Source organism: Thermobia domestica, chromosome 6, assembly GCF_964235325.1.
Source record: "Thermobia domestica chromosome 6, izTheDome1.hap1.1, whole genome shotgun sequence".
NCBI classification, from domain to species: domain Eukaryota; kingdom Metazoa; phylum Arthropoda; class Insecta; order Zygentoma; family Lepismatidae; genus Thermobia; species Thermobia domestica.
The window spans coordinates 249900473-249919776 of NC_137459.1; the positions used below are offsets into that span (position 1 = coordinate 249900473).

The 19304-nt window shown below is 35.3% G+C and overlaps 1 protein-coding gene across 7 annotated transcripts in view; it reads left to right on the top strand.

Annotated features, from left to right (window-relative positions):
* Nucleotides 1-19304, top strand: part of siz (Brefeldin-resistant Arf-GEF family protein schizo) — a 436074-nt gene that overhangs the window by 236426 nt on the left and 180344 nt on the right. The window contains exon 1 of one of the 7 annotated variants that reach the window (XM_081762751.1): nucleotides 18125-18216. The exons of the other annotated variants lie outside the window; for them this stretch is intronic. Within the exon in view, the coding sequence (XP_081618877.1) occupies nucleotides 18206-18216 (11 nt within the window). The 5' untranslated portion in view covers nucleotides 18125-18205. Of the gene's footprint in view, nucleotides 1-18124; nucleotides 18217-19304 lie in introns of those variants that run through there. 7 annotated transcript variants of the gene reach the window in all.

Sequence of the window (19304 nt, forward strand, 5' to 3'; positions counted from 1 at the left end):
AAGAAAGTGAAAATACCGATTTCCTTAGTGATGATTCTTGGTGCAATAATGTTACTTTTCTTACCGTCATATTAGGGGGCCGCGGTGGCTCAGTGGTAGAGCGTTCACCTCTGGTGCTTGGGGTCCCGGGTTCGATCCCAGCCCCCGCCAAGTGAACTTTGTGGTGGACAAGCACCGTGTGCGTGGGTTTTCTCGGGATTCTCCCGTTTCCTCCCACATTATTCATTCCAGTCATTTTAAAAACATAAAAATAATATTAACATTATATAACTCTTTTGTAAGAACAAAATTAGAGTACGCTTCTATAATTTGGGAACCATACTACCAAAAACCAAAGCAACAAATAGAAAAGGTACAAAAAAATGTTAAAATATATTAGTTATAAAACTGATAATATACCAACTCGTTATGTATCTTACAATATACTTCTCAGGATCTTTCAGCTTTTGTCACTGGAGGATAGAAGGTTTATTCAATGTGTATTGTACTTGAAAAAACTTATTGATAACCAAGAGGATAATATGTCTTTCTGAGGTAAATTATCATTCTATTGACCACGTCAAAACCTGAGATTCAGACAAATGTTTTATATGCCTGACAACAAAACAAATTTAGCAAAAAACTCTCCGTTGTATAGGATATGTGATAGAGGCAATAAAATACATTCTATGGGTCTGGACATATTTCAATTAAAATGCTCAATATTTAAACAAAAATGCTTCCAAATGTTACTTAATAAAGTGTAAAGATTGTTATTATATCTGGTATTTATTGATTGTACGTGAACAAAACATGAGTAATGGTTAGTTGTTAGAATTACTTTACATGTAGCACATTCTGCACCATTATAAAATCAACAATTTGTGCTTTGTAATTGCCTTCGGGTGTTAAGAACAAATAAATTATTATTATTATTATTATTATTATTATTATTATTATTATTATTATTATTATTATTACCATTTCATTCATTACCCATCATCACCGTCTCCTTTAGCCTAACCGGCATAACCGTAGGACGTAAAACTCAAAGATTTCATTTCATTTTCTTACCGTCATATTCCAAACATTCAATACGCTGAACAAATGCATGCAGGGAAAAAAAGGAAAATATCCTAACCTTAAGTGACAAAATTTGCTTATTTAGGGAGATACTCTCATTTTGGGAGGTCAGAATTAGAAATCAAAACTAATTTGACAGTTAAGATTACAAAGTGATGTAAAATTGACCCAAACCTCTCAACACTCATTTCTAGAGGTCTGCGCGGATATAAAATATCGCATCCGCAGCATCTCTATCCGCCTGCGCATCCGCAATCTTCTATCCGCTCCAGCATTTCCAGATAATGAGGTAGCAACTTACATATTCTATAATAGTCGTGATTTCGAAAAATTTTTAAAAACAAAATTTAAATTGCTTTTTAAAAGAGCAATAAAAGGACAACTCTCTCTTGTCATGTCTCCTTTTGTTGTCACTGAGTCACAAGCTTCAAACACACACAGTTTGATTTTAGTTATTTTTCAACTGGATTTATTTATTTATTTATCGACACAACAGGTTAATTTAAAACTTTTAATTGAAAACAAACTTTTCTTAGTGCTCTTTCCACCATTATCACAAATTTCATAGCGTACTTTTTAGGTAGGGAAAAGAAGTAGGAAACCATATCCGCAACTTTATCCGCTATCCGCACAGAAGAGACATATATATCCGCAGATACCGGTTTTGATGCGGATATCCACGGGTATCCACATCCGCGCAGACCTCTACTCATTTCAAACACACTGTCTTTGTTGTGTACCAATGTTAAGTATTTTCCTACGCTTCAGTTTAATTCATTTGACTGGGTGAAGGACTACTTTGCGCCTTCTGTATTACAGTCAGCAGAATGAAATGTTCAGGAGAAAAGTGAATTGGTCGATGTGAGGAATGATCGAGGCTTGAAGTTCCAGCACTCACAAGAAGACAAGGTATCATTCTGGATTTCTCTCCGGAGAGAATATCCAGCTCTTTCTACAAAGTTCATAGTCCCTTTTCTACATCCTACTTAAGTAAAGCAGGATTTTCTGCAATGAACACAATCAGTTGTAAGAATGGGTCACAACTGTTAACTTCTAAACACGACATGAGGGTGTGTTTAACAACTATCAATCCACAATTGAAGAAGATTATGAAAGAACATCAAGCTCAAGTTGCACATTAATTTTGCTTCGTATATCAACTTGTTTCACTTATTTTTGAAAAACTGTAACCTTCATATATTATTATTAAACAATTGCAACCTTCAATAGATATTATTGAAATAATGTTACATTACGAATATTATTGGACAATTCTAACCTTCATATAATATTTAAAAATTGTAACGTAGATCAACGATGTTAATAAATTATAAGTTTCATACTGTGTTACTTTTCTGTACATTTTTAACGTTGAAAAAAGTATTTGTTATCATTGTTACGACCATTATTACTTCTTTATTATTGCAGAATATTTTGTAACTTGAAATATTAAAATATAATTCATTCCTTTCGGTAAAGCAAACATGTATACAAATTACATACATTTGTGTTTTTAAAGTACAAGAGATTAGTGTGTTCGTTATTTAGTGATCTTCCTTTTTAGTGAAAGGTTGGATACAGTTTTCGAAAAATAAAGTGTTTTTTTAAAAACCTGAGTCCTATATTTCAGTGCAATTGTTCTCTATTTTTAAATTAGAATGAAAAATAAGCATAATGATTTACCACGGGAGGAATATATCTATGAGTGTGCCGCGAGAATTCAAGTTACACCCGTAGTGTGCCGCAAGTTGAGAAAGATTAGGAAACGCTGATCTAGAAGAAAGAAAAGTACCGGTACTAACCATGAATGTTATTACACACGTTCTGATTAGCTGCAAAAGCAAGCGTCAACATTAAGCAAATGGAGTAGGTTATGTGCTGACATCTATTAACTGTATTACCTTTCAAATCCGTATTATATACTCTTGTTTCAGTTGTTAAATCAATTTAAATTGAATTATTCGTTTCTTCGCAGAAGAAAGATTGCGGTACTACGTACTGTTGCGTACCGGCAGAAAAAAGCCCTAGATAAAACCTGGACATTTCGGTAACTGACAGTTTCCAATATCAAGGTAGTAAGGCCTTGGTTCTTTAGGACTATGCATGTATATTATATGATGAATATAATTGTTTCTGAAATTGAGAATGCAGTATGCGCCACAAGAAACAGTACTGAAATTCGCATATGAATGCCGCGGGGGTTCAATGTGGTATCAGTACTGATGGGCAAATTCCGGGAAAGATATTTTTCGGGAATATTCCGGGAATTTATTTGCAATCACAAAAAGTGCATTCTATTACTATATTATGATTTCTAAGTTAAATTTGTTTCTTTATCACAGTGCATTATTACCAGAGGATTCTTTAAAATGTATATTCTAAACGATATTATGTTATTTTATTAATATTTTATTATATTTAGAGAGTACACATAAATGTATATTTACTTACACTATGTTCTATGCAAGTAAATAGGTGGGAAAAATGGTATAATAAGTCCACATACTTTTACACCGCTAAACAGTTTAAATTTATTTGTAAGTGGATTTTCTAAATTTGATTCTACTACTGTTATTATAAACGTATTACATTTTTAAATGATATAAACAAATTAGTTTGGGTAACTACCAGAAGACACATGTCTCAGCATTTTATCAACATTTGCGCATACATTTTTATGTTCACAATATTTGCAAGATACTGACTTATCTTTATAATTTTGCATGTAACTTTGCCACACGACCTTACCACATTTCTTCCTACCTATTTCTCGAAATGTCATGCTTTAATTCACATATAAGAGAAGTCCGAGTACCTCTTGAGAAATTCGAGTCAGAGACAGAAGACAGACCGACGTCTATTATTAACGGTGGTTCGGGGTATACTGATGCTATTTCACCTCTATTTCTACAGAAATTCTACATTACTTTACAAACTGGTTCCTTTTAATCATTTGTAAATTAATTGCTTGCTACTTTTTAGTGCAAATTGAAATGGAACTCAAAAAGTCATATTATTAGTTATATAAAGTACAGTCAGGGAATTTTAACTTTTTTAACCTCCAAATTATTTAAAACCTAGAAGTAAATCATAATACATAAAAATAAAGTAATTAGTCATATGGTTCTTATAATTTGGAAGATAAAGTAAAGAAATGAAAATAAATTCCTTCCCGGGAATTTATATGCCAGGGAAAAAACCCGGGAATATTCCCATTTTTTATTTTCCTTCCCACCGGGGATATTCCCACTGCCCATCACTAGGTATGTATGAGCTGTGAGCGCCACATATGTGTTCAGTTGTGTGTGGACTAGTGTAGTGTGCAGTTGGCGCGAAGATAATGTTACTCACAACAGAAGACAACATGCTTATTGTCGAGCACTATTTTCGCTCATACTGTGTTCGGCAGGGTCTCACCGTAGGACAGCGTTTCCCAAGGGACGCTGGTGTGCCGCGAGGAATCGAAACAAAATTATTAATTTTATAGCAATCAAATTGCAAAACGTTGGAAAAAATGTATATTTGTATTTCATATTACTATGAACCTCCATTATGAATCTACAATTTTAAGTTTCATACCGTGTTACTGTTCTGTCCATTTCTAATGTTGAAAAAAATATTTATTATCATTGTTATGACAATTATTGCTTCTTTATTGTTGAAGACTATTTCGTAACTTGAAAATTAAAAATATCATACAATCCTTTCGACAAATTACCTACATTTGTGTTTTAAAAGTAAAAGAGATTTGTTTGTTCGTTCGTTATTTAATGGTCTTTCTCCTTAGTAAAAGGTTGGATACAGTTTTCTATAAAGAAAGCGTATTTTTAAAAACGTGAGTCCAATATTTCATTACAATTGTTTTCTATTTTTAAATTTGAATGAAAAATAAGCATAATGATTTACTACGGGGGAAAACCAGTGACAGAGCTTTCTTCTCTGTGAGAAGAAGATCAATAATCACAGAAAAATACCACTGTGTTTTATATTTACAAAAAATAATATCTATAAGTGTGCCGCGAGAATCCAAGTAACACCCGTAGTGTGTCGCAAGTTGAACAAGGTTGGGAAACGCTGCTGTAGGAGGTGAGCGCACATGTCTACTGTATAACTCTGGTGTGTTAGCCATGGAATATAAAGATTTCATCAGCAACATGTGGTTCAGTAATGAAAGCCATGTACTTTGAGCGCTACATCAATCGAGAGTTGATTATTGACCCATGGTTGCATGATTGATTGTCGCGGTTTTTGCCTCACCAAAACTCTGTCGTGACAATAGCAATGGATGCAGCAAGACAACGTTACTGCCCACACTGCAAGTGAGTCACTTGACCTTCTGCCCATGAGAGTTTGGAGATCGCATGATTTCTCGTGGAACGGATTTTTCATTTCCTTTCCACTCCCCTGACCTCACCGTGGGAGACCCGTGTTCTATTCCCGGTGGAAGTTCATGTGGTTCGGATTCCACGTTAATCAGTAGGTCTCGTCTCATATAGCCTCGCTGCTGAAAGAGACGTTAAACTCAAAATCAACTCAACTCCTTTGACCTCACGGCCCCAGATGCCTACATTGGGTGTGCTTAAGGAAGTTATTTTCCGAATGGTCAACAGGCGCGATTCTTCTTAAATTTACAATATGTGTTGAGTAACATTTAGTTGAAATCCATTTGACAACATATTTTGTTGGGTTTCATTGTGTTGTACAACAAATAAATAAATACAGTAAATGTCAACTATGTGATTTCAGTACTGTTTATTTTGCCGCATACTGTAGTAATAATAAAATAACCATATGAACTGCGCATTGAAAACTGGAACTCTGTTGGACTCTGAATGCTATGGAAAAATAAAACTATATTTGACAAAATGCGCTGAGAGAGTGACGGTGGTTTAGTTGAAGCGATCACCCCTGATGCGATGGTCTCTGCTTCGATTCCAGCAGTACAAGTATGTGATGGATAGCTACACATACATCCGTAGGTTTTCCCCAAGCTTTCCAACTTCACTTCACACTCTCATGCTACCCATTTCTCCATAACCATTCACTTGCATTTGTCATGCGCCTACTTTAATGTATAAGAGTGTAAGCCTAGAAACTTAAAAATTCATCTTAATTAGCAAGGTTGCTGTGGAAAATCATCGCATAATAAAGATGTGATAAAAAGAAAAACATGTGACAATAGTAGAGAACCAATACATGAACGATTTCGTGTTTTGCCCACCGTGCTGCTTCCCTGTCATAACTTGTGTCTGGAGTACATGAATACAGCAATTGAATATATCGTACCGTTCGAGAGATCCGTAAAAACCGTAAAATTTGAAAATAAAAAAAATGAAATGTTTCAGTTTCACGTCTCATGGTTATGCCGGCTAGGCTAAATGAGACAGTGAAGATGAGAAATAAATGAAAATGATGGAATGGAAAAAGTGGTAGGAAACGAGAGCATCCCAAGAAAAAAACACGAATGCGTGTTTGTCGACTACAAAGAGCACTTGGCGCGAGCTGGGATCGAACCAGGGACAGCAGCAGGGTTGGCTGGTTTAAACCAAGGTGGTTTAAACCAAGGTTTAAACCAGCTGTTTTTTTTTTCAAAAAACCAACTGGTTTGAACCAAAAAAACAAAAAATGTTCGTAAAAGTGTAAGTGTTTGTAAAATCTTGATGAACACACATTTGTGGGTTATCACGTTTCATTCCCGTATATTATTCGTATTATATTCAGACCTAAATTCCCCATTCATTACTCAAAAAGATTATACTACAAAAGCAACTTTTTTTTATAAGTTTATAAATGTTTATTTTGTGATTTTTTGTAGTTATTATTGTTATGTAATTGCAATCGAAGAAAAATTCTAAATATTGTTTCGTTTCAATGTTTACTATTGATAAAATACATCGAAAATGCCGTACTTTTTGTGTGTGTGTGTGAGGGGGGGGGGGTGTCATACAGACCTCACGAGAGGCATTTAGTGAAATAAGTATCTTTGGTATCTATTTATGTATAAATGAGTCTGAGCCAAAGTGGACTCAAATAATTCGTATCTTTATTCCCTTTTCTTATTGATATGCAGATTAAGTCGGTGTATTTCTTTAATTTGGACCAATAAAAGTCGTTATTAACTAACTTGAACTAAATTAGTTCTTCTGTACTCTGTAGTACTTTGAAATTGTTCATATGTAATTCTGTGTAATGGTTTCACTTGTGCAACTGTTTATCTTTTTGTCCTTCTGAAATGACTCTTGACAGAGATCAGTACAACGTTTTTTTTATCAGGATTCCTTCGTGAGTGAGTCGGCAGAAGTATCGCATTTGTGGCCAATTAGTCCTGGTTCCGAGTTCAAATGGAGGACAATTTCTCTCGAATGTAACTCGAGAAGCGGTTTTTATTCCGCTTTAAGCTTATGTGACCCCTTCCAGCATAACTCGGTTGTCGCATAATAACATCAAGGCGAAACAAACTTATTTCTGTCCATATATGATAAGAATATATGGAGCAAATTATTTAAACCATAAAAACCTGGTTTAAACCAAAAAACCTGGTTTAAACAAAAAAACGGTTTATTTGTTGTTGTTGTTTATTTTTTTATAAAAACCATGGTTTTTGCCAACCCTGGACAGCAGACACTATGGGTGAACGCTCTACCATTGAGCCACCGTGCTCCCAGGTAAAATTTGATATATTGATTTTATATGGCGTATGTGCTGGAATTTCTTTAAACATTTTTATTTACTTTGCTTCTATAGCATCACAACACTTTTTAGTACGTATAAATACAAGTTCAAAAAGCACAGTTTTAGCAGTGTTGCAAACTGTAACATTTTTCACCATATCTCCAGAACGATTTCAGATATCAAATTGCTGCGAACAATATTGTAATCTTCACATCTATTGAAAATACTCTATCCAATTGGATAATAAGTGCTTTGGGTGTACATTGTCGCGTTTGTCTCACTTGCATTATTACTCCTGTAGAGGCCAAAAAATTCTAATGTTTCTGATACCGTAACGTCCTTGGTTTGCAACACCTAATAAGTATAACATTGTAATTTTTATTTAACATGTAGATTTGAAACGTGTAATAACATGACGTAGTCCTATTTATAAATCCCAACTTTATGTTGGGTTCACAACATTGGTATCGGAGAGTATGCCAAAGTCCCGATGCAGTTATTTGCATGATACAAAATATCAGTTTTTTTTGTTCATTAGTTTAAAGGTTACAAGAGCGTATAAATATTATGGTCCACCCCGTATATATGATATTAAAAAGAAAAACAGTGCTTCAAAAAAAAAAATTGTAGGGTAAAATGGAGAAATGGAATTAAGACCATAATTTTGACCAATATCCCTGATGTTTACCGGAAGTTGTAAATATCTGTGGTTTCCGTTCCAACCTGATCACACTAGCGCAGATCAGTAATAGAGGCAAGCAGTTTTTAATATTGTAAGAGTAAGTTTCATCTCAGACTTTACAGTTCTAGTGCAACCGGAAATAGTAGAATTATATTACTGCTTCCCGTTTTGATATTGATCTGGATAGAGCATAAACTGTAAAACAGCGAATAATGGCGTTGTGATGTAGGTTCAAAATCCTAAGAATAAGTTTTATCTGCACCTTTATCCATCTGTTCAAACCGGAAGTGTTGCAAATGTACGTTTTCCAGTTTCAACGCAGATAGACATAATAATAATAATAATAATAATAATAATAATAATAATAATAATAATTATTATTATTATTATTATTATTATTATTATTATTATTATTATTATTATTATTATTATTATTTAGATAAGGAGGTATCTGATGTGGACTGACTACCGCAAGGATGGGTTCCTTCCCCGACTTTACTTCTCTATTGGAACCGAAAATAGTAGAAATCTACTGTTACATCCAGTTCTAATATGTATTCCCAAAGAGCGGAAACGGTAATAGTCACAGACATTTTTTATATGAATTCAGTATCCGAAGAATAGATTTCATCTCAGTTTTTTTCTTCTGGTAAAACCAGAAGTAGTATGAACTAGTAGAACTTCCGGTTTTGATATCGAAGACAGTGAGAAACTGTGCTTTTGATATGGATTCAGCATCAGATAAAACATGTCCATATTATACCTCTATTCCATCTATCGGACTATCCCTCTATTGCAACAGGTAGTTATAGGTTTAATACTATATCAGGTTTTAGTGTTTATTCGTATAGTTTGAAAGTCATTCATCGCTTTAAAGTGTGAAACAAAACTTGTTTATTTCTTTGTATTTTATAATAGCTTTTAAATGTTGGTCTTTTCAGTTATTATTCTCTTCTGCAACATATATTGCACAATATTGGTGAGAGACAGAATCCCTGCCGAACTCCCATTTTAATTGCATTTTCATGTCATTCCTTCCCCTTTCTAACACTTGTTTGTTGTTATACCTAGGCATATACGATTGTCAGTGCAAAATTCATGATTTTTCTTTTTCTTTTTCTTTTTTTAATGGAATGGGAGCGAAGTAAGAAATTCCGAAATACTAAGTAGAAGGTTAGTACATGTAAATGTTAAATGTATGGAGTTGGATGAACGAAATCCTGCCATTATGCGGGTTATTTTCTGGAACTGAGAAGCTACCATGCTACATGGTCTTCAGTTAACTTCTTGGTCTTCAGGTACGACTTTTCTGTTTTGATACTGTCCATCAATTATTGTCTTCTTGGGTCCGTTCCTTCTGTTTCGTGCCACTATACCCTCTAGCACGTCCCTCATGATACAATCCCTTCTTAGCCAATGTCCCAACCAATTTCTTTATCTCTCTTCAAGAATATCTACAATTGTTCCTTTCTACTCTACCATTTATAACACTCTTTGATTCGTTTTCCGCTAGACCTAGCTAATCCCCTCCATCATTCTCCACACCCACATTTCTAAATTTTCCACTTGCTTTTTATCACTTTTGCGTAACGCCCATATTTTTGCCCCATGCAGTACAATACCCCACACGAAGCATTTCATTAGCCTTTTTCTCATTTTTTTCAGTGTCCATACAAAATAAGTTTCTTCCTCCTAAAGGCTCATTTCTCTATTCCTATCCTTGCTTTTACTTCACGCTTTGCACTTCACAAATCATCAATAATAACACTTCCCAGGTATCGAAAAGTAGTAGCCTATTCTATTTTCTCTCGTCCTACTTCTATACTTGACACCAACTGCTTCGTTCTAATCACCATTTTCTTTTTTTTTGTCTTTCTAACATTTATTTTTATCCCATATTCTTTACATCCCTTCTGAAGTTTCGTCTTCAGATTCTGAAATCAGCGTCATATCATCCACAAACCATATTCACCTAATCATTCTAGCTCCTACCAAAATGCGTTTTCATTATGTAGACTTTTTTTTTCACTGTCCCTTAAATAATGTTGGCGAGAGACATCATCTCTGACGAACTCTTCTCTGTCATTTCCTCCCCTTTCCTAGCATCATTTACTTGTCGGTTCATATGTAAGATGTTATTGGTCTTCGATCTTTCCGTTCTAATCCAGCCTTCTTTATAACTCCCAACAACTCCTAGTTCACACGGTCAAAAGCCTTTTGTAGATAAAAAAAATACAAACGTACACCTCTTTCCCTTTTCCCGTAAACCTTTCTCCGATTACCTGTAATAATCCATTGTGCCCTTACCTCTCCTGAACCCAAACTGTTCCTCCCAGTGACGTGGCGTGACACTTTGACGATTGTTACCGGTTGCTGATACTACAAGTAACTCTTGTTTCTCAATAACAGAAAATCTAGTACTCATTTTTTCTTTCAGAGTATCAACCATTTCAAACTATAGGCATTGGCAAAGTGGTCAAATCCCACTTTATTTACTCTCGACCTTTTTGAACAATGTGACTCTTCAGGTTCTTTCATTTTTTTACTAAATATTATTGAAACTGTCTCTCAATGATCTTAGGTATTCTTCAAACTCATCTATTTTCTTTCTGCAGTAACCTACATCATGAACTTTCTTTTGTGAGATATTGAACAATATTTCTTATCTTGATGCTATAACAGAAAACAGTTCAAGTAAAAAATTGAAGTGAAAACTTTGAAAGGTTTGATAGAATTTTGCTACACAAACTCTGGTTTCAGAATCCTATTCGTCCGTTTTATCCATCATGGATTTAAAGACTCCTAACACTTCATCTTTAAAGACATACAGCACATAATTTACCCTACTTTGATAGTTCCATACTCTGTGTTTGAGACTGTTGGGATATTTTGTTGACTAAATAATCCAAAGCATTTGTTCTTTTTGAAGAATTCGAGGAAGAAGAAGCAAGTCCCAACACAATTTTAAAAAACAACTTATACCCTTTTCCAGTAGAGTAACTTGAAGCTTCAGTGCCCCCGCAACCTTTATTTATGCGCCCCTAGTTTCGATATATTTTGCGACCCTGGAGCTTGTGCGCCCCCTCCCTCACGAGAGTTGCGGGGGTCCTATTTACGCCTGTGTCCTTTTGTATAATCAACGGACTTTTTTAAAACTAAATTAAGTCTATGGGCCTAAGAATGAAAATATAATTAACAAGAGGCTGCAGTTCCCTACCTCACCAACCATAACTGAAGTTTCACCGTATATTTGAGCAACAAGCTTTCCGTATTGAAAATTAGTCAGACAGTCAAACTGTGGCACGGTGAAGACGATTGCACAGTTCTCTTTTAACGCATCAAACTGCATCAAAATGCAAATTCAACTAGTAGGCTAGCGGCTAGAGTTGGAAATTTGTTGCATCGAAAGTTTTCTATATTAAATTAAAAACAAAATATTTTCAACTTAACTAGCATAAATCCTAAATAATAATAATTACTCGAATTGGAAGCAGCGCGGGCAATATCTCTGCTTCGCTCTAATTATCATTACTATTCCCCCTTGCTCTTGAAACAGTTCCCATATAGCACAATGTGTTTCATCAATAGGCATTTCTATATATTTAATGACACTTCAGGGACTGACAATATCTTTGCTCCTTCAGGAATGAGACAACCATCTAAATTTATATACCGTTTAAACAGAAATAAAATATCAATTTCAAAAAATAATGCTCGTAAGCTCAAATTGACATTCAATGAGAAACTTTATTTAGAATCAAAGTAAACCTATATTAAATTTTTGTTAGAATATCCTATGGAATATATTCTTGTTCATTGTTGCTGTATTATTCAAATTTAAAGATAACGTATTAACATACAAAAGTCGTGTAAAAATGATAGATTAACATATAAATAATGCACTGTTACATCAGTCTCACAGTAGCACGTGTTAAATGCTATTAGTGTGAAAAACCTGCTACTTATATTTGTCCGAAATTCTATGCTATTAAGACAATGAAATAACCTTATGAATACTGAAATTAGAGCCAAGTTTCTATCCTTAGAATGGGGAAGCAAGCGAAACAGTGTAGTAGAGTTATCGCCCGCTCGATCCTCTACAGCGAGAGGAGAGCGACAATAGACTCCTAAGCGGGCGGTGAGTAGAATATACGTGTTGATGATATTCTAGATTCTCCTTGTTTTGACAGGGAACGTTCCTATTTTTTCCTGTTCCACTCAGCCGAACGGTAACATAAGGGCTATTCCGAAAGTCCAAATACGAGCGCACAGGATGCTTCTGGCTGGCACGCTAAAAGGTGCTTCTGGAGTGACTGACCGCTATCGGGGTTCGCGTTACCTCTGAAATCTGCGGTATCAACAACAGTATGCTCCTATTTGGTGTTGGCATGTTGCATTCGTTCACAATGTAAATGAAGCATAGGCCATCCAAACTTTAAAAAAAAAAAAGAAAGAAAGAAAAGAAAAAGGAAAATGTAAACATCTTCCGATGTCGATTATGAAATTTGAAGATATATGAAAACAACGAAAAATTGTAATATTTTTACCGTTACCGCCGGTAACAGCGGTAATACGCACTACACGTCCCTGGTTCCTCCTCAACTTTTTCATGTTTTCATTCAACCTTCTGTTCAATATTCGAAGCAAAATTTTTGCCGCATACGATATGAAAGTAATAGTTCTATCTATAGTCCTCACACATTTCTCTGGGTTCGATTTCTTAGCTATCGATATCATAATCGTCGTCAGGATGTCTTTTGGCCATTCTTCTGTTTCATATACATTCAACATCTAGGCCACATTGTCTATCCCTACTCTAATCTCATATAAGTACTCAACATATTCTTTCTATTTTCGTAAGACTTTACTTTTCTCGCTGTCTACCTTCCCACTTCCCATTCTTATTTTCTACTGTCATCCACTTGTTTCCTCTGAACTTCCATATATATATATATATATATATATATATATATATATTGTAAACCGGGGTAACTTCGTCATGGTTACAGTGTTGTCATATTACATGCGTACGTTCCGTCATCAGTAGCGAAACTAAAGTGTTATTCTCTTCTTACGTTCAGGTGAGCTGGAAACATGTTGCGAAAGTACCACAAAGTTGTGGAAGGCCGCAACTATCAAAACTACCACAAAGAAGAAATACAAGAGATCATGGAATTAATAGTGCAGGGAAAATCCGTTTCTTACGTTTCAAAAGTGACAAGGGTGGCGCGAACGACCCTCTAGGACAAAAAGCATGAGCGTTATGGTGGAACTGTGGGACGACCTTTGCCATCGAACCAACTGGAAGAGAAAGCCGTTGTTGATAGTTGTTGATACTCTTGCGGAACTTGCGTGGAGCTCTCCATTTGCTAGGTCTGACATTGCACTACTCGTCTAAGAGTACTTTTATAAGAAGGGAATCACAATCAAGAAGTTTCGAAACAACGTTCCCAGTGAATCTTTCCCAAGTAACTTCATTCGCTCTCACAATCTGACCACCCGGCTTGCCACGAACATCAATTCCGCAAGAGCTGCCTTGTCTGCAGTCGATGTGCGGAACTTCTTCACAAACATCGAACGCCAGATGCGCACCACGCCACTGGAAAACATTACACCTTTGGCAAAACCAACATAGACGACACTGGATCAAAAAAGGTAATTGTTCCTCGAGATACCAAGCGTGTTAAGCGAGTTATGGAGCATTCGAAGACAAGAGCAATAACAGAACTAAAGACGTTCACTACATGTGCGCTATTTGTGAAGATGATGACTGAACACTTCATGACTAACCAACATTACCGTTATAAAACTTTGTACTTTGACTTGTCACATTAAAACCGGAGGAATGTAGTCTTTTCTTTTACTTGGCATCACACAATAAGTCCTTGCAATACTATATCGTATGGTATCGGTACTTTATGAACCTTACAAACCCTTCATATTTGTTTTCCGTATGTCGAATTTACCCCATACCTGAGGACACTTGGTCAATTCATTGACAAACACCTACCTGACAAAGTTACCCCATGTGGCGGGGTAACTTCGTCAGCCCATAAATTATCAATTTCTCAACTCTGGGAACGTAATATTTTTATGACGTTAATAGTACGAATTTATTACAATTTAGACGTTCATACCTCATGGATTTCAATTATGTGCATCCAGTGTTGCAGAGTTTGCATACAAAAATATGCTCAGAACCTGACGGAGTTACCCCGGTTTACGGTATATATATATATATATATATATATATAGTTGCGGATCCAAGGGGAGGGCTATAGGGGCTATAGCCCCCCATTGACGCTCAGGTTTACACAAGATAAAATGGGTTTCAATCCTGCTTTACACTGGATAAAACGGCAAACTATGGTTTAGCCCCTCCCTTGATCATATCCTGGATCCGCCACTAATGTATATATAATATCATCACCTCCGTGTACATTTTCTCGTATTTCCCAGATTTTTCCTAATTCTTATGTCATCGCATTTTCCTTTTTAAAAATCTTCCTTTACTCTATTTGTTTCTCTTCGTAACTCGTTGGTCTACATCCTGTTCATCTGCCTGCCCTCTTCTATATCAACCAGTTTCTATGCCCTCCTTTTCCCCATTTTCTGCAAAATAGGTGCCCGTCAGAAAGTAGCATGAGAAAAATGAGTACAACGAATTGTTCGTTTCATATGCCTTACATCGAATTATAATATTACAAATCATTACAAGTACAATTACAATTGAATTGTCAGACTTAAGAAGGGAATAAATCCAAAAATTAGGGTGTTAAGAAATCGAAGGAAAAAAAACTATACTGCTAGTAGCGTTTTCATTCAATAACCATAAAATTTGAGTTGGTACTTGAACCCTGTTTAGGTATACTTGAGAAACATTGTATATCTATCTAGAATTTATATAGAGTTGAAACAATGTTTGGCTTATTTCCTTCTTAAAACAACTTACGGAGTATTTGCTGGGAACAAATAGTAACGTCTACACAGAAAATAGTCATATTGTCGTTTAGCTTATATCACGAAAGAGAAAGATGGAACAAATAAGACAAAATGTGAAAATAGAATAAAACTGAATCAACGAACAGCCATTCGTCCATCGACTGATCTTCATCAATATGGGAAATTGTGGGCCGATTCACCATGACATTGTAGAATGTTTCCTTTTTTTGTTTGATTTTTAAAATGCAAGAGAGAAGTTTTATTACATCTGCCAATTTTTGTCATTCGTACTTTTTGACTATTAAGGATTTCCGTGCATATCTTTTTTTCTCCTGGTTGAATTACTTGTTTCCAATTATTTGTAAATTCTGTCTGCAAAAATTGACCAGCACATCCTCTTCTATCATGTCGTTTTTCTAAACCATACTTACCCACGACATTGTTTCTCTCCTCTCACCACAACTACGAGTGCATTAAAATCTCCCATTACAACTACGCATGCACGCACAACTCTTCTTCCTGCCTTAGGTATGTGTGTCTGTTTCACTGCTAGATCCTTCTCTTTCCCATTAAGTCTTAACATCATCACCCTATGATCAATAAATTATACTTTGTCTCTTCAAGTGCTTATGCAGAATTATTCCCACATCATTACAACTGTCCTCATTACCTGAGTAAAGCTTTTGTATCTTTGCATCTCGGTTCCTCATTAACTTCTCATTTAATATCAAAAACTTCTACCAAATCTGGGTTATTTTGTTTAATTCTTTAAGATTTTCTAACTGTCCTTTCTATAGCGTGATACACACGTCCCACGTCTCTTTTCTAATTCTTCTTATGTTTGCGTGTTATCTTTCCGCGTAGCGATTTTTTTTTTTTTGCCCTCATCCGACATTTTTCACTAAGAATTCCCTTCTCGCAGATTCGAAGAGAATCTACTTATTTTATCTCTGAAATTGTATTTTGACCTCCAAATGACCATTGTTGAGTTGAGTTGAGTTTAGTTTAGTTTAGTTTAGCGTCCCTTTCAGCAGCGAGGCTATATGAGACGTGGACCTACTGATTAACGTGGAATCCGTACCACATGAGCTCCCGCCGGGAATCGAACCCGGGTCTCCCACGCCAAAGGCGCGTACGCTAACCGCTTAGCCACGAGAGTGCTTAATGACCATTGTTTAAATCATCATCTTAGCAAACTAGGAAAAATCAAGTAGTAATTTTTGGTTTCTTACCCGTACTATCTCACCCTTAAAGTTACTATCAGCCTGCGCCTGTGACTAACGTTAAATGACTATGATCTCCACTAACAACTGTTGCAATAATTACTGTATTCTTCGAAGACCTTTTTCGAACACACCAGTTCTGCAGGTAAACTACCACCGACAAAGATCTGAATTTCATTGTAACATTAAATTCTCTCCACCCGGCGCATAAGTATATTCGTAAAGGTGGTGTTTATCGGATAAATTGCCTGCATATTGTCTAGAAACTATTTCTAAGAGTGAACTTTTCTTAAGTGGGCTATATTTACATAAAACAGTATCTATAAGAGAATGGCATTAAAACTACTACATAATATTTGGATTCCTGTTCTACGATCAACATATTCTGTGTGGAACGCTTCAACGTTGGAAATGTAGCGCGTTCTTGTGTTCTTCCGACCAATAATTTGCGTCCATTACATGTCTGGAAGAGTAGGGAATAATGCATACAGCAAATACAAAACTGGTGAAGAGAAAGTTTAAATGGTTAAAAAAAAAAGCGTTGATTTGTTGGAACGAACGAAATTGAGTCAACCGTGTAAACAGAAATCAAAGGGAAGAAAATAGAGTAGGTGTTTATTTATAGACGTATATTACTTAGATCTAAAGTATGAAAAGAAAGCTGAGTCAAAAATGGGAAAAGAACCTTTTAGAAAAAGCGTATTTCGTGAGACGTTCGGCAAGGAGACGAAGATATTTGTATTTTTATTTGTGTGGAATAATACTACACGAAGTAGCAACGTGGACATTTCAAATTGGTAGTGATTGTGTTTTGAACTGCTGGAAACGTTTGAGATCTGGATACGGAGGAGAATGGATACAACAGATGGGGAAAATTAAAAACAGTAGTAGTAAGGTGATAAAGTTGAAGGGAGAACAACAGTATTGAATGTAGTTAAAACGAGAAGAAGTGATTTGTTAGAACATTACTTTATCAAATTAGGGAGGCAATTGATATCAAAGTAGGAAAAGAAAGATGGTAATTCTTGGAAAGTAACACAGAACACTGTAGTGCATCCAAACTCATAAATTTGTTGTGTCTTGTTACAGTAATAATCTCTTTGTTTTGCATTCCTGACAATTGTAATAAATAGTGTTTACTCCTTAACTAATTAATGTTATAAATAGTATACACCATAAATTTAGAGAACTAAGAATTTAAAAAACAAACTTTTCTGCACTTGTGTATAACTAGCGGAAGATTGTCACAGTTTGTAGTGGAACTTAGAATTCATGAAAGCCTTGCTGTGTTTTAAGATCCTCATCTTTAGTTTCATATGAAAAGTCTGATACTCGAAATAATCAAGGTATCTGAAAAGACTCCTTGTGTGGAAAGTATGTATGGCTAGAAGAGGCAACCAGATCCAGTGACAGTCAGTCGTCTTGGTTGTTGGTTATGTGGAACACTGGGATGAAGGGGAAGGGCGGAGGTGTAGGAGGGACCGGTCCAGCAAGCGAACAACCTTAGTACTCAGTTCCACTCAGTGGTAATACGGACGTGTTTGTGTGATGAGGAAGTGTAGTGCGTGTAAGTGTTGCCAGATGGTATGGAAGCAAGTTGTTTGTTGTTGATTTAGCTTCTGCAATGTATTATAGGTGAGGAATATAATTTCTATAGATTATATTTATCGAAAGTTGACGTACGTAAGTGCATCTGAAATTCTAGGCACGTACGTTACTTCATACATTGCGTGGAGGCTGTGAGCTTTGCGAAGTTTGCAACTGCAGATACAACAGCTGTGAGACCAGTATGTTTTTCTTGCAATATTATTTGCTGTATTATTGGTGTCAGCCATGCTTATCCATTGCAATGATAAACAAAATATATTCTGAAATTTAAGTGGCAATTTTAAGTGCATTCTTTACAAGTTTTATACTTCAAAAGTTTATCTTCTGCCGAAACCGTTGTTTTACTCTGTTTCCACTTCTGATTATGTAATACAGAATTTTTTACTTAAAGTACTTGTACAGTAGCTATAGTGAATTGGGATTTTTTAAACTTAAACAAGTAGTAAATTCAGTAGAAGCAGAGTTTTAAAGTGTTAAATAATTTTGACAATCGCATATAGATGCATCACACTTCATTAACTCCAACCCACATTTGTGTTTTTCTTCGAAAACTTAAACAATAACTACAACAATAATGACCGTTAGTTGGTAAGTATTATGTTACTTTTGTATTTTTCTTTAAATATATACAGTGACTAGCAGAATTATTTGGACACTGTAGTGTTTGAACAAAAAATGGGATTTGTTTCAAAGAAAAAGCAAATGTAAATAATATCTTATTTTCTGACATCCAACATACATAAACACTTTTACACTTCAAAAATAAAATAACTTAACAATCAATGTAAAGTAGTGAAATCAAAACAAACACAATACGAATTCGGGTGTTGCAAAATTATTCGGACACCAGAACAGAAATCGTACTTATTGACAATAAATAAATAAATAAATAAATAAATAAATAAAAAAAACTCAATATCTAGTACACAGTCCTTTCTGCTTAAGAACTGCGCGTAGTCTATTTGGTATACTTTTCAGAAGTTTGAGAGTGTATGCAACGGTAATCTTGGCCGATTCTTGACGAAGCACGTCCTTCAGATGCACTTTTGAGGTTATGGATATTTTCCGAACTTGTTTCTAGTTTATCCCACAAATGTTCAATGGGATTCATATCT